The 14,513-nt window shown below is 37.0% G+C and overlaps 1 protein-coding gene across 7 annotated transcripts in view; it reads right to left on the reverse strand.

Annotated features, from left to right (window-relative positions):
- The window catches only part of SHANK2 (SH3 and multiple ankyrin repeat domains 2), a 334,008-nt gene that overhangs the window by 37,180 nt on the left and 282,315 nt on the right, over window positions 1–14,513 (reverse strand). For all 7 annotated transcript variants that reach the window (XM_052693113.1, XM_052693116.1, XM_052693111.1 and 4 more), the window contains 2 exons: window positions 2,557–2,692; window positions 58–138 (listed from right to left, as the gene is read on the reverse strand). In XM_052693113.1, coding sequence (XP_052549073.1) covers window positions 58–138; window positions 2,557–2,692 — 217 coding nt within the window. The remainder of the gene's footprint in view (window positions 1–57; window positions 139–2,556; window positions 2,693–14,513) is intronic.

The following is a 14,513-nucleotide window of genomic DNA, read 5'->3' on the forward strand; positions in this document are numbered from 1 at the left end:
TATATATATATTTACATTTCTTTATCCCAGCATGCTTGTCAAAAAACACTTTCTTACCAAGCTCTTCAAGCTCTGAGGTCATTGACTTAGACCGCAAGGTCAGTGCAGTGGTTGGAGCTCGCTTAGGAGGTGGTGGGGCTTTGCGTTAAACAGAATGATAGACAGTATAAGTAAATAAACCTCTCTAAACCACTATATTAACATACACAATTTCTGATTTATTTAAAATAATGTCACATTAAATAAGGTAATATTAAATACATACATGCAGAGAAAAAACCCTGAGATGCTTTTCATGTACTGGATTTCTGCACTGTTTCTACTTTTAGTGTAGGTTGTTTGACACATCCGTAAGCTTTTATGTAACAGGATACATAGAAACAGTTAAAGCTAAATAACTGTGCCCTTCTATTTTTTAGTAGGAAAAAGACTTTCTAGAGAAAGTGCCTCCCAGCACTTGTGCCCCTCCTTCTAAGAAATGTACACAACTAAAACTCTCCTAGAGACCAGCCAACCTCTGTCAGATTAATTTCAGAAATCTCAGAAACATAAGAAAGAAGATTCACATTTACATCTTTACAGTTACAGTGAGACAAGATGAAACAGGTGATTCTCGAGATAAAGAACACAAAGTAAAGCTTAAAATATCAAGGCAATCATTTAGCTCAGAACCAGCATCTGTTTTATTATCCTGATGATAAATCTTTTCTGCTAGCTTCAAATGTAGCCAAACCAGAAAACATATTGATATAATCCATTCCAGAGGTCAGAAAGGGGAGGTAACTTCAGAAAAGATTATGCCAATGTTGGTAGGAAAGCTGGAGTTGTCCAGTAAACAGAAATGGCAGTGGGACACCAGGCAAAACATCAAGGATTCGGAAGTATTAATAACATACACTATGCTACACTATTCTGACTAAAGAAGGCAAAGCAGTTTGAGGAGAAGAAGGCATGAGAGAGGGAAGTAGACAACTGTCTTCTCGTATCACCTATATACACTATATAAGCATCATCTTTCCCCTGTTAAGCTCTATCATCCTCTCACAGAGATTTGAACAAAAGTATGTCACGAGAGCATAAAAACATAGCTCAAGTTCAGTGCCAGACATACAGTACGTGCTACAAAAGTGCTACACATATTAAACCCAGTTTGAAGTCTGCTCTTTCCTGATGAGAAAAGAGACAACAAATTTTTGAGAGAAGCTGCACCATCAGCAACTCTGCAGACCACATCAGGCTGAGTGGTGCAGTTGATACAACAGAAGGAAGGGATGCCATCCAGAGGGACATGGACAGCTTGAGAAGTGGGCCTTCCAGTACTTAAAGGAGCTTATGAACAGAAGCAAGGCTGACTATTGACATTGTCTGATAACGATAGGATAAGAGGAGAGATTCAGATTACATACTAAGAGGAAATTCTTTAGTCAGAGGCAGTGAGGCACTGGCAACAGCTGCCCAGAGAAGTTGTGAGTGCCTACCCTGGAGGTATTCAAGGCCAGGTTGCATGGAGCCCTGGGCAGCCTAAGCTGGTGGGGGGCAGCTCGGAACACAACAGGGGAGTTGGAAATGGATGATCTTTAAGGTCCCTTCCAACTCAAGGCATTCTATGATTCTCTGATTCAAATATTTTCCCTGAGTAACTTTTACCTGAGCAAGTTAAGAAGCATCTAAGGTGAAAGAAATAGTGCAAAATTCAATTTTTTTTTCTTTCTTTCTTTCTTTCTTTTTTTTTTTTTTTTTTGGAGGGTGGGAGGAGGAGGGGGAAGTTAGAACATTACAATTCTTAACAGAGTAACTCAGTCTTTATACATTATCCCATAATCTCTACTAAAGACAGTGTTAAAAAAAAAATTACACTTTTAAACTGAGAAAAAACTTCCCCATATTTGTACCCAGACAACTGTTTTCCAAAGTCTTGCAGCACATGATGCTACATTAAACTTTCCTGGAGCCACTGCTTTCTTGTTAGCAACCAAGTGGCAGAAAAAGAACCCATGCATATTTTTGACTTAGAGGAAGAAGAGGGAATTCTCCCTGGCTGGGACAACCCCTCTACTTGAATTCACCTGGAATGATTTTCTGATTCTAATGTACTGTTTCTTTTATCAGAAATTCAATCAAAATATATTGCTTGCTTTTCTTAATCTTACAGTTTCTTTAAAAAAATTTGAAAACCTGTACATTCTCAGTAAGTTCAACAGGAGTCAAATTAACTTCAAGTATGTTTGGAATTAATTAATAAATGATAATCAGTTCTTTGTGAGTTTTCTCCATCGAGACACTCATGTCAAGAAGTTTGATTACACCTTCAACTGATAATATATGAAAGATCCACAAAGATGAAATTTCATGACAAGCCTGACAATGGAATGACCCTTCTTGTCACATGTGAATGCATAAGTAAACAGAATTCAATTACTCTAAAATAAATAGCAAAATAGCAAAAGAGCATTACAAATTGAAAAAGGGAAGTTTATAAATTAGATTTGTGCCCATAGCCTGTTCTCTGTAGAGCAAGACTGAAAAAAAATCCATTAGGAAAAGAGAAAAATGTACCTTTCTTTCTAGCTGTGTCATCTGGATCAAGATTCCTTGTTACTGTGACAACCTTTAGAACTAGGTGATTGCCCCCTTGTCGGATCATATTCACCACCTGCCTGTGGCCAACTTTCACAACATTCTCATTATTAACCTGCAAAGACAGAAAGCATTCGTTTAGATCAAAACGTCAAAAATGCCTGTTCCTTCAGTTTTTAAACCCGGAAAGTAGAAAGAACAGGAAGATTCAGAATGTCTAATTGCTGTCTTTTAATGAAAACATATATATAAGAAACCTCAAGTAGTTGGTGATAACAGGAAAAGAAATACGCATTTAATTTACTTATCAGTTAAAACAACGAAACACATAGTGAGTTTAACCAGATATTTCCCTTGACTTGTTTTATTTGCAACAATTGGTGTGCTACCATTCAGCATTTCATACACTAAAATATTTTCTTGAATGATAGTCATTATTCACCATGGATTAGGCACAAATGTTTACATGCATTTTTCTCTCTAACATAACAAAGGAGATATTTATAGTTTTTCCTTTCAGATCCTTTCCTTTCAGATCATCCAGGAGCCAAATTTTTCACTCCTGAAATGAAACTGCACGTTCAAGAGGGATTCTTTTATTTGAGACACTCCTTTCCTCTTTTTCCAGATTTTTCCTTCTGCACGTTTCTAGAAGGATCTGGTGTTTGGGAAGCATAGGCAACAGGACTATAGCATTCCAGAATAATTTTAATGGTAAAACATGAAACCCTGACCAACTATTATGGTCACACCAATTAAACTTAACCTGCATTCAACATTAAACTTTAAAAAATATAGTCCCTAGGTAATTCTTAGTACTACAGCATAATTTCTTTAATAAATTCATAAATTCTTTCCCTAGCAGTTATTCTTACACATACAAGAAAACACAGGCAGAAAAATCTGTAAATAAGTGTGGATAAAAGTAATTTCTTTATACAATCTAAAAGGAATTGGTGAAAGTTATTTGAAATCTGAACAGTCACAGCATATAATCACAGCCATGTGTTATTTGAACATAAAAGATATTAAGGAATAGAATCATTGAAGAAAAGATGCTGCCAGAATACATGCTGGGAATTTGAACTTTATCCAAAGCACAACTGACTCAGTTCTATTTCACCGAGATCACCCAGAGCATTCCAAAATGAACAGTCATTTTCAAAGTAAGTGTTTTTAGCTTCCTCTATTTATTCTGACAGGCTGAGCATCTCACACTCTAAAGAATTTACAGTTTAGAGCAAAATCTCTCATTAAATGTTATTGCCATTTAGCAGAACTACAAGCCCTGGTTTACAACTAGAAATCATTGTCTCATCCATGAAAATTTTCCAGGTTTTAGATGAGACAAGAATATTTACAACAAAATAATGTTTTGGTAAACAATATTTTCAAAAAATACAGCAGTCAAAAATCTCAACGCATTACTTGTGTGCTATGTCTGTAAGCCTGAGATGCCTCTTGAGATGCTTTTTTAATTTCAACTGAATTGACATAGGTGTAATGCCTGCAGAACATCCAGACCCGTTGAGCAGACAAATACAAAGTTCTCTCATTCTGTAGGTGGAAGATATAAAAGAATATTGATCTGAATCGAACTGTTGCTGTTTTATTTTACACCTTAGCATCTAGTGCTTAATTTCAAGATATGCTGTTTATTTAGCTGGACCAATGACATCTACATTTAATTTCTCTAAAACATTTTAGCAGGAATAGTTACCCTCCTACTTCTGAAATTCTTTCCAATATTTAAACCTAAACCAGCTAATTCTTTTCCACAATTAAAAGGTTTATGTAATTCAAAACTAGCGATTGCAACAACTTTATTACTACTGGAGTAAAAATTTAAATCCGTATGGATTAGAATATATCTCCTAACACTGTCAAAAAACAGACAACTCCAAATACATCAAAAGCTAATATTAATCAAACATGTACACTTCACTAATAAAAAGTGATGTGTAAAATGATAAACAGCTTATGCAGCACACCATCTGTTCACATCATTATGTGCAATGATATTTAACATTTAAAGCAAGAGCAAATATATAAGACATCTTTTTTAAAGCTGTCTCAGAAACAGAACCTCTAAAATGATTGCTTATAGTAGTTTTGTTTAAAAACTAGTACCAAGAAGATTCCTTTTACAACAATAAAAGTATTGATAGGAGATCTGAAGATCACTATGTTTAAAAGCTCAGTGGGTAAAACTAGCATCATTAAAAAGCAACAACAAAATCAAAATTGTCAACAGGAACTGGGATTTCAGTCACAGAGTCTTCTTGAATATATAAAAGCTAAGTGACAGTAGAAGTGGACACTAGATAATATCTAGTATCATACCAGAGTTCTAGTATGTTTGTTTGATGGTTTCAGTACATTTTCAGGTATAAATAATTTGACTATACTTTCTTTGTTTCCACTTCAAGCTTTGGCATTGGAGAGATGACTACTGCATTTCATTTGGGTTTGCAAAACAAGCTGAAGAAGGTAAATTTTTATGGTCCATAACACACTCAGATCCACTACACGGGCATTTGGTGTAAAGTAAGATCACAGGCTTTGAAACACAACAAAAAATATTTTTGCTTTAGTGGCAAAGTGTTTAGAAGGATGCTCCATAAACCACCTAGCAAAATCAGTTTGTGGACACAGGTTTGTATCTCTCCCTCTTCTTCAACCCAATCTTTAAGCATATTTTCTGTGACCTTTCACTGCAAAAAGCAAAGTTCTTCTTTTCTTTCACTTCTTCCACAAAATTTTTTACATTACTTTCTCTCTCTTCAAAAACAGATAAAAATATACAACTATATTATAGAAATAATTACGTGCTATGGGTGGTTCCATGCTGCATCATTGTCAGCTGGTCATCCAACAAGCCAAACATCTATTTCCAGATCTCAGGAAAACTCATGGGACTTAACATTTTTGAAATCCTACTCTGTCATCATATGGTTAAAACTGACCAGAGAGACAGAAGTTATTGGCCCAAATTGAGAAGATTTAAGAAATTAATAATGAAATAATACGAATTCACAGAACTACATTTTCATAAAATAATGTAAATCAAAAATCTGACCTCTCAAGCTGAACTTGTATTTTGGGGGATTTTTTTATTTATGTATGAAAACTTTTTCACCTACATGCCTTCACCTATGTTTCCACCTATATGTCACCTTTTCCACTTCGCATAATTAATGCACATCAGTTTTTAAGATCAGTAGAGTGCTACAGGATGGGTAAAGTACGACTTCAGAGAAAGCTGGAAACAAAAATCAGAAAAATTTGTTCAACAGCTAAATTTCCCAGATAATTTACTAGAGATGTACAATACATTGTATTTCTATATCTTGAAATAGTATTACCCTCATGAATTATAACATTACTTTCACATACCATACATGACTTAAACCTGATGCTGAATAGTCAGCGACAGGAGACAGACTGTGCTATTCAGCCTTTGCCCCATATGATGCACCACTGCTAGTCATCTTACAGCTAAAGGCAGTCCATACAAAAGAAAAGCAAGCAAAGCGATGTTTATGTTAGTGATCAGTATTTAGGGAAGATACAGGTGAACCAGTCTGCAGTTGAAACTGGAGGTACATATAGGTGGCTAATCCAGATAACTTCGGGATACATTTAAGACACTAAATTGTCAGAGAAGACAACCATTAATACTCGTCATCACCTCGACATGGTTATCTGGATTCATCCCTTTCTATTGGCTCACTAAACCATTTATTCACATCCTTGCTATTTAATACGTTTCTGTGGTTATGCAAAATACTTGAGCATGAGCTATTCAATTCCCCAAGACAAAAAACAGTGCACTGTGTCTCTTCTACACTTTCTACCACTGTGACTACTGCAAACATGTCCTTGATCCCTCCAGCGCCCTCTTGGAGAACACACTACATTTCAGGTCTTTGGGGCTGGCATTCAAGGTGTTTACACATGCTTGAAGCTCCAAAACAGAGACTTCAAATAACGATGACATTCGTCATGCACAAGGAGCTTTGAACACCACCAATGAGAAATTCTATCCTCAAACATGAGTGTTCTCTCAACATATAATGAAAAAATGTGGAGTACACTGGAGACAAAGACTACGGGCTATCCTCACTATTCTTAATACTGAAGACCATTCTAACTTGATCTTACTGAGCATACAGCAATCTCTAAAACTCACAAACTCAATTAAAATCATGGTATTTTAAGATTATAGAATGATGTGGTCTCCAGTTGGGTAATCTTTTTTTTTTCTCTTTTTTTTTTTTTTTCTTTTTTTTTCTGTTAGAAATAATCTCTACAAGAAAGAGCCCTCCATAAAAAGAATGATATATGAATACCCATGACATCAATAAACTTTTCTGGAACTTTACAAAGATAGAGATGCTTCTCTTCAGGCAACCTTATAATCCTGATAACATGTGGGATATGCACACAGGACTGAGAATGACAACAGTTTAAGAAATGAAGGAAGTTTAGAAAAGGACAAGGATATGCTAGATACTGTTTTAAAGTAAATCTGAATGGAAAACAGATAAGTAACTTATGGGTGATATCACAAAATGTACTCTAGCAATAAAGACGAAGATTAAACTTTCATGAATATGCCCTCCCTCCCTCCAAGAAATGTGCCTATCCATATCTTAAAGAAATTGAAACAGTGAATTATTCTTTACAGTACACATCTCACACAGAAGATCCTACTGTATAAGTTTGTTCTTTTCAATGTTTGATTATAAAACAGACTCTTCACCATTTAAATGCATGTATCTATCTTACATATGTGAACAAATTTAGGAGAGCAAAGAAGAAATACTATTATTTAAAAATGTAGAATTTTGGAAAAGAACACTGTTTATGTACCTCCTGGAGATGCAGAGGTAGATTTTATGAATAATGGAACAGGCTGCATGGAAATCCTTCCCCCTGACCCCCAGAATGTATAACCATACAATAGGTTGAAAAACTAAAATGAAATAAAATAACCTGTACATTGTAGGATAGCAGATGTATGAGCTGGAAAATATTCATCAGAGCAGCCTTCCCGTAGGAAGGTGCAAAAGAAGAAACATTATCAGACAAAGAGACCTTTACAGATTCTGTTCTATTATTAAATATATATATATATATATCTTAATTTCTTCAATACATGCAGCAACCTAATTCTTCCATTATCAAAACTTCTGTCAGTGAAAAATGTAATCAGTCATTTTTCATGGTAACTAAGGAGACAAAACCTGATCATTTTTCTCATAGTGACCAAATCAGAGGTGCAACGGTGAATAAATCCACCTTGGAGTTTCAAACACTTCCCAGATCTCTCTTGCCCTCCATTGAACTGCTTGAAAAAACAACCAAAAAATAAGACTAAACCCTATGATACATAGTTACAAGCCCTGGCCTAGATACTTTTTTAATAAATCCACCATCTTTATAACCTTAGTACACACTAACCCAATTACAACTGGTACCAACCAAATAGCATGTAAGTAGTTTTGTAGTCTCAAATGACACTTTTGCATTTCAAGTAACCACGGAGTTGTGCATGTGCCGCTGTTTGAACATGTCACAAATCCACTTGCTTGCAGATTTGCCTGGATTGGTGGCTGTAATGCATGGAAGGATATAAAGAAGAGAGAGGCAGGTTCTTCTGAGGGAGTATTGTGCCTTTTCTCTTTCATCTGCTCTGCCAAAAGAGAAGAGCACAACACGGTGCCCCCACTCAGTGAGGGCAGCAGGATGGGCTGAACCATAAGGTCTCCAGGGCTGCTCCAGCTACGCACCAGACTTTTCCTGCAAGAGATTTAGCAGTGGCAAAGCTGTTGTTTTCTGAGCTGCAGCAGGAACCTGTTCTGTCTCTTCAGATTGCTAAGCCACGCTGTTGGGGAGAGCTTTAGCTTGCATCTCACCATACCCTCACGTAGCACCAGTACTGTTAATCTTCAGCTGCACTTAAGAACATCTATTTCTGATAGAAGCATGGGAACGAAGAGACACCTCAGAACATAAACTCCAGACTCTTTTGTCGTCATGGCAACTGCATCACATAATGTATTTCTTAACATAAAACCAAGCTCCCTCTTGGAACTACTTTGAGTTCTTTTCCTTGTTATTCCAGTTAGACCCAGAACCTTGATAATGTGACCCCACTTTTTCCAATTTTCACCTACGTCTGTATACGACTTGTTTATACCCTTGTTTTTTTTCCTGCTCAAACTGGCAATAACCTAAAGGTCTATTTACTCTATACTTTCCACACACAATACAAGCAGACCAGATGAGTACAATTTCCTCTCTTGGCTAAATAAGAACTTTAATAATCTATTATGACAAAGAATCTAAGGCCTAGATGGAACACAACTGCTGACTAGCACTTCAAAACCAGCTAGTTTTGATTGGTGGCGGTGGTTCTAATTTTTTGTTTGTTTGTTTTAAACATACGTTACCATTCAAGCTAACTTACAAAGATGGACTACTTTTCACATGCATTTCACCTAATCTACATTTCACCTGTGGAGCTATTAACATATGGCCAATGGCAAATATGACTTTAAATTCAGCAACAAAATATTTGATCCTAACATGGGTTAAAAACTGTAAAAGCACCAGTCTTTTTTTCAGAAGAGTTGTAAATTTTGCTCAAGTGACCATGCACATAAACATGCAAATAGATAAGCATAGCAAGAAAACACAGCTGAACATTCTAAGGAAACTTCTCTTACTTTAATTTAGGGCATTTATAAAACAAATCCAGCCTCACTCAAAAAACTAATTGATAGAAAAATATCAAAATGGTTACTCTGTAGCATCTCATTTTGCCCCATTGAAAATATTGCCAAGAAAGACAAAACAGCAGTAATGTTTCTGCGCAGAACCCAGTGGTTATGTTTGGAGACAGAGTTAAACAAACACACTAAAAGAAAAGCAGCTGACTTGAGGAGTGCTATATATCTCTTACCCATGACAAAGTTTGGAAGGTATAGTCACTTAAATCTCAAATTTTTGAATGTTTTGTACCTATACTTGATCTGAAATTTGCTGAAAGTAAGCAACTACTGTCCTCATGAGACCACATTATACAGAACATTTAAGCATCACTCAATTACTTGGACCCATTCCTACTAAAAATAATTGCCTCCATTAATCAGTACCTTGGTACTACTTTGAATCATTTGGCTCAAGTCACATTCCTTAGGAGAGGTTCAATTAACTTTATTGCAGTTGATTGAACTGCAGTGTAATGTAATCAATTAAATTACACTTAGGATGATTTTGTCCAATGGCTTTCAGGTGTGAGAGGTGGCAGTTTTTCATGTGATAACTTCTCCTAGGAATAAAAACAAGTTAATTCTGCACATCTGTTTTGCACTCTCACACGCACACCTGAAAATGTTTTTATTTCTGAGGAACCTTCAGAAAAGTGTAACACCCAGTGGGTGTATACTGATATGAAGCAGTACAAGGTTGACACCTATACTTGATATTTCAACCTGTTTAGAAGAATGAGTATTTAATGGCCTGGGAATGTCAAAGACGAACAAAAGAAGTCCAGTGGTTGTCTGCACAGGTCTCTGACCTCTCCTCAATTCTGTACATCCAGAACAGTTATCAGACCATACATTAGACAGGAGGATCGTATCTGGCAACAAGCTTCAGAGGTTCATAGCTAGAAAGACCACAACCTAAGATGCCACCTTTTTTTTCCTCCACCAAATCTTTCTCCTCTTCCCTCTCCACTGACCTGACCGACTCCACAGCAGAGCCAAACATTCCATTTGGCTGGCCAGATACATACAGTGGCTTTTAGGACAGGAGTGGCCTAATTTAATCACCCAGGTTGGATTTGGTTGTACCTAACCTCTTGCCCTAGTTCTATTGTCACTGTATTTATTTGTTACTCTTTGTATCTTTCCAGCATGCACTTACTTTGTAACCCTGAGTTCCACTGGCACCTGACAGTCCAGCTTGAGGTACATTTGCTTCTGTTTTTCTTAAAATAAACTCCATGATGATAAGCTGCTAGATATTTTTTTTTTTTTTTCTTTTTGCAAATTCCCATGCTTCTCAAAAATGTGTTCTAATTTAAAATTCAGTAACATTTAAATGGAGTTTGAAGTGCAACAGAATTTTCTAATATTAATTCCAGCTGCTATTATAGTCTATAAGGTATGATACGCAGCCAGCTGACCTTTGAGTACCAGAAATAGCAAACCAGAGGTCACCCATATACTAATGAAACATCTCTAGCTTATCAGCCCTTCACAGATGAAAGCATGCATGAAAATCCAAAACTGCTTAACCACTGCAACTGGCAGCTGCTTTCACCTCATATCTCTGACATATCCATTGTCATGCATGTCTGCTGGGGGTGGTTTTGAGGTCAAGAGCAAACTGCTTCTTCATGTGAAGAGAATACAGTCCTAGATGCACGTTCAGGCTACTGTTCTGTAGTAGAAAAGCAAGTTTAACAGCCTCCTCCCCTCTGCTTTCCCCTGCTGGTTACCCATCCTACACCATCTCTGTGAGGCTCTGCAGGCAAGCTGACTTCAGAGGAAAAGAAAGAGTCTAGTTTTAATCCAGACCACTCCAAGGATTGGTTATAGTTGCATGCTTCAGAAGTTCACTTTGAGACCTGCCTGCCAGGCCCAGTGGGAGGAGCAGGTCTGTGTTCATCTGATAAGCCTTGGACAAGCATCCTGTTGGCAGTGCTACATGAGCGTATGCCCCTTTGCACCTGTCAGCTTCTCTGAGATGGTTCTTTTCAGGTCCACACAGAGAACAAAATCCATTTGGGACAGACTGTGATTCTAAGCTAACCTATTCTTGGAGCTGTTCATTAGGAGCTTCATTTGTGTAGCACAGAGGGTGTGTGGGGACAGTAATGAGTAGAACTGTAGAATCATAGTTGGAAGGGTCCAAAAAGAATCACTGAGTCCAGCTCTGGGCTCCTCACAGGACCACCCAAAATTCAGACCATATGTCTGAGAGCACTGCCCAAACACTCCTAGAACTCTGGCAGCTTGGGGCTGTGACCATTGCCCTGGGGAGCCTGTTCCATGCCCACTGCCCTCCGGTGAAGTACATTTTCCTGATATTCAGCCCGACCTTCCCACGTTGCAACTCCATGGTATTCCATTGAGTTCTCTCACTGCCACCTGTGAAAGATCAGTGCCTGGCTCTGCACTCCCCTCATAGGGAGCTGTAGGTGGCCACAATACCTCCTTTCAGCCTCCTCGGTTTGGGCTGAGCCAACCAAAGGCTTCAGTCACACCTCATATGTCTTCCATTTTCAACCCTTCTGCATCTTTGCAGCTCTTCCTTGGACACTCTCTAATAGTTTAATGTCATTTTTGTACTGTGGTGCCCAGAAGTATACATAGTACTCAAGGTGAGGCCACATCAGTGCAGTGTAGAGCAGGACAATCCCTTCCCTCAATTAGTTGGCAGTGCTGGTCCTGGGGCACCCAAGGGTATGGTTTGTTGCTGGCAAAGCTACAGCCTGAGAGCAGCACTCAGCTGCCACACTCTGGCCTATGAAGAGACTATATGTTTCAGACCCTAGTTAACTAATTCTCAACTCCTTGCAAAAATATGATGTTGTATTCAACCCTAAAAATACATCCTTTTCAAAATCAGGAGCATGGTGGAATTATGTAAGCACTGAGAAGACAATGGATCTTTATTTGAATTCTGAATGAACCACTTGATAAGTATTTACAATAAGTATAAGATAGCAGGCTCTGCCCTTCTATTTTTAAAACTCTGCATACCTACATTAAAGGCCATTAGGATTCTAAACTACGTATCAAAATACAGATCTGTTTGCTAGTGTTAGAAATGCAGTCTAATATTCCTTTTCCTTTGGTAAGCACACATTATACTGGCAACACAATTTAAAGTTAAGCATTATGCATGTAATGTAAACTGATTTGTTCATACATTCCGAAGATTGTCAGCTAAAGCCTTTACAGAGATTACACAGATATATTGACAACATGTTATCATCAAGTATAGATAATCTGTATGTCCTCCTCCTACAAACAGTCATTTTCCAGAAAATGCATCTGCACTGGTAAGAATAAAAAACTACTGCTCCTTTAGTTTTCTTTAAGTAGGAATGCCTAATCTTATAGCATATAGAAGTAAATATTTCTTAAAGTCATATTAGAATTCACTGTATTCTGCCTTAATTTCAGAATTGCTTCTCAGTTTTTTTACAGGACATACATCACGTTCTTAAAACTCATAAACTTAGAATAAAATACAGTAAAACATTTCTGTCTCAAAGTGAAACTTGTAGACAATTATCTTGTCCTTCACATTTTCAGACAAAAGAATAAAAGCTACAGAAGAGAGATTCAAATAAAATAAAAAAAAAAGCTAATATTCCTTGTTCAGATATGCAATACGCTACCTTTATGAAAGATCACAAATAGTGGAAACAGAAACCTTAACAAGAGGATTTCCAGCTGGATTAGAAGCACACAGTGCCTCATAGTAAAGACACACAGTGGTTCATAGTAAAGTACATTCTATTTGAAGTCTGTCTACAATAATTTATGTTGGGAAAGGAGCAAGTTTTTACATGTTAATACTTAGTATACATTATTATCTCTATGGGCAGGTTTTCTTAATTTGTTAAGCTATCAAGCCTGTGGGCAATACTAAGTTTTGCACCATTTGTTGTTACAAGACCACTGCATCATTTGACTGTTGTTTGCCCAGTCAAATCATGCAGCTGACCTAAACTACAGGAAGACATCCTTTCAGTCAGCAAAGCCCCGCTTTAATTAACTTTATCCAAATACTCACTGACTTCAATAGCCATACTGACTAACTATAATACAGTCTATGCCTGTGGACCTCAGTGCTAATGGACTGAGCTATTCAAACTGTAGTAACTGATGCAAATTAACCAAGCAATTTGCAGGGTTTGGGTCTGGATGGAAAACACTCCTTAGGGTCTAAATAGTTGAGAAAGAGCAGCCAAGGCAATCGCTGCACCAACATCAAGTTCCATCATATTTCTAACCATCTGCCCATGGTTAAATATAAAGGAAACCTATTCTAAAAGCTTTTAGTAACAAAAATAATTTAGGTTGATAAATACTTGTACAGAAACAGAAGTTTATATCCACTGACTTATCTGAATATTAGCAAAAAAAAAAAAAAAAAAAAAAAAAAAAAAAAGTATCTACTTTTGCAGAGGAGTGTCAGAATTCACTAGGTACATTCACAAGGCTAACAATAGAAATCCTACTCATTCTTCACTTTAAAAGGGTATTAGTGTCTATCTGTAACTATAAGACAGCAACACATACATAGAGTGCTACAAACATTAACAAAACAGAAACTCAGAATCATCAAAAGACAACTTTTCAGTTCTCTTTAAAGAAAACAAACTTGTTTATAGGAGCAACTCTGTTAAGTCATGATGAGTCTTTCTATTACCACCTCAAAGAAGTAAAGTCTGAATTTACTTACTGTGCACAGTGTCACTTTTTTAATAATCTCCAACAAAAATGTAAACACAAAAACCTTCTACATTGAGACGGAATGATTTACTTCAGTTTGTGAACAACCATCTTGGAAGTACAACAGCAGACTCCACAGAGCATTCTGTCACAGTGGATAAGAATCACCAACAAACCTTTCATTAACTTTGATTTTATTTGTAAATACTTGGATGTAAAAATCTATTTTTACTGATCTGATGACTCATGGAGCATGAGGAAATTTTCTGGCCTTTAAAGCAGCTCCACCTAGCCTACACAGAATGCCAGTCCTGAGGCAGCATCCTTGCAAGTAAAAGGCAAAGCCAGTAGAGCAGTTTCTGCCTTATACATTGCTTCGAGTCTGTGGATGCCTGAAGTGGCAATAAGATGTTGAAGCCTGTCTTTTAGAAACATTTACTTCACAGCAGT

Source organism: Tympanuchus pallidicinctus, unplaced genomic scaffold, assembly GCF_026119805.1.
Source record: "Tympanuchus pallidicinctus isolate F22 unplaced genomic scaffold, pur_lepc_1.0 scaffold3, whole genome shotgun sequence".
NCBI classification, from domain to species: domain Eukaryota; kingdom Metazoa; phylum Chordata; class Aves; order Galliformes; family Phasianidae; genus Tympanuchus; species Tympanuchus pallidicinctus.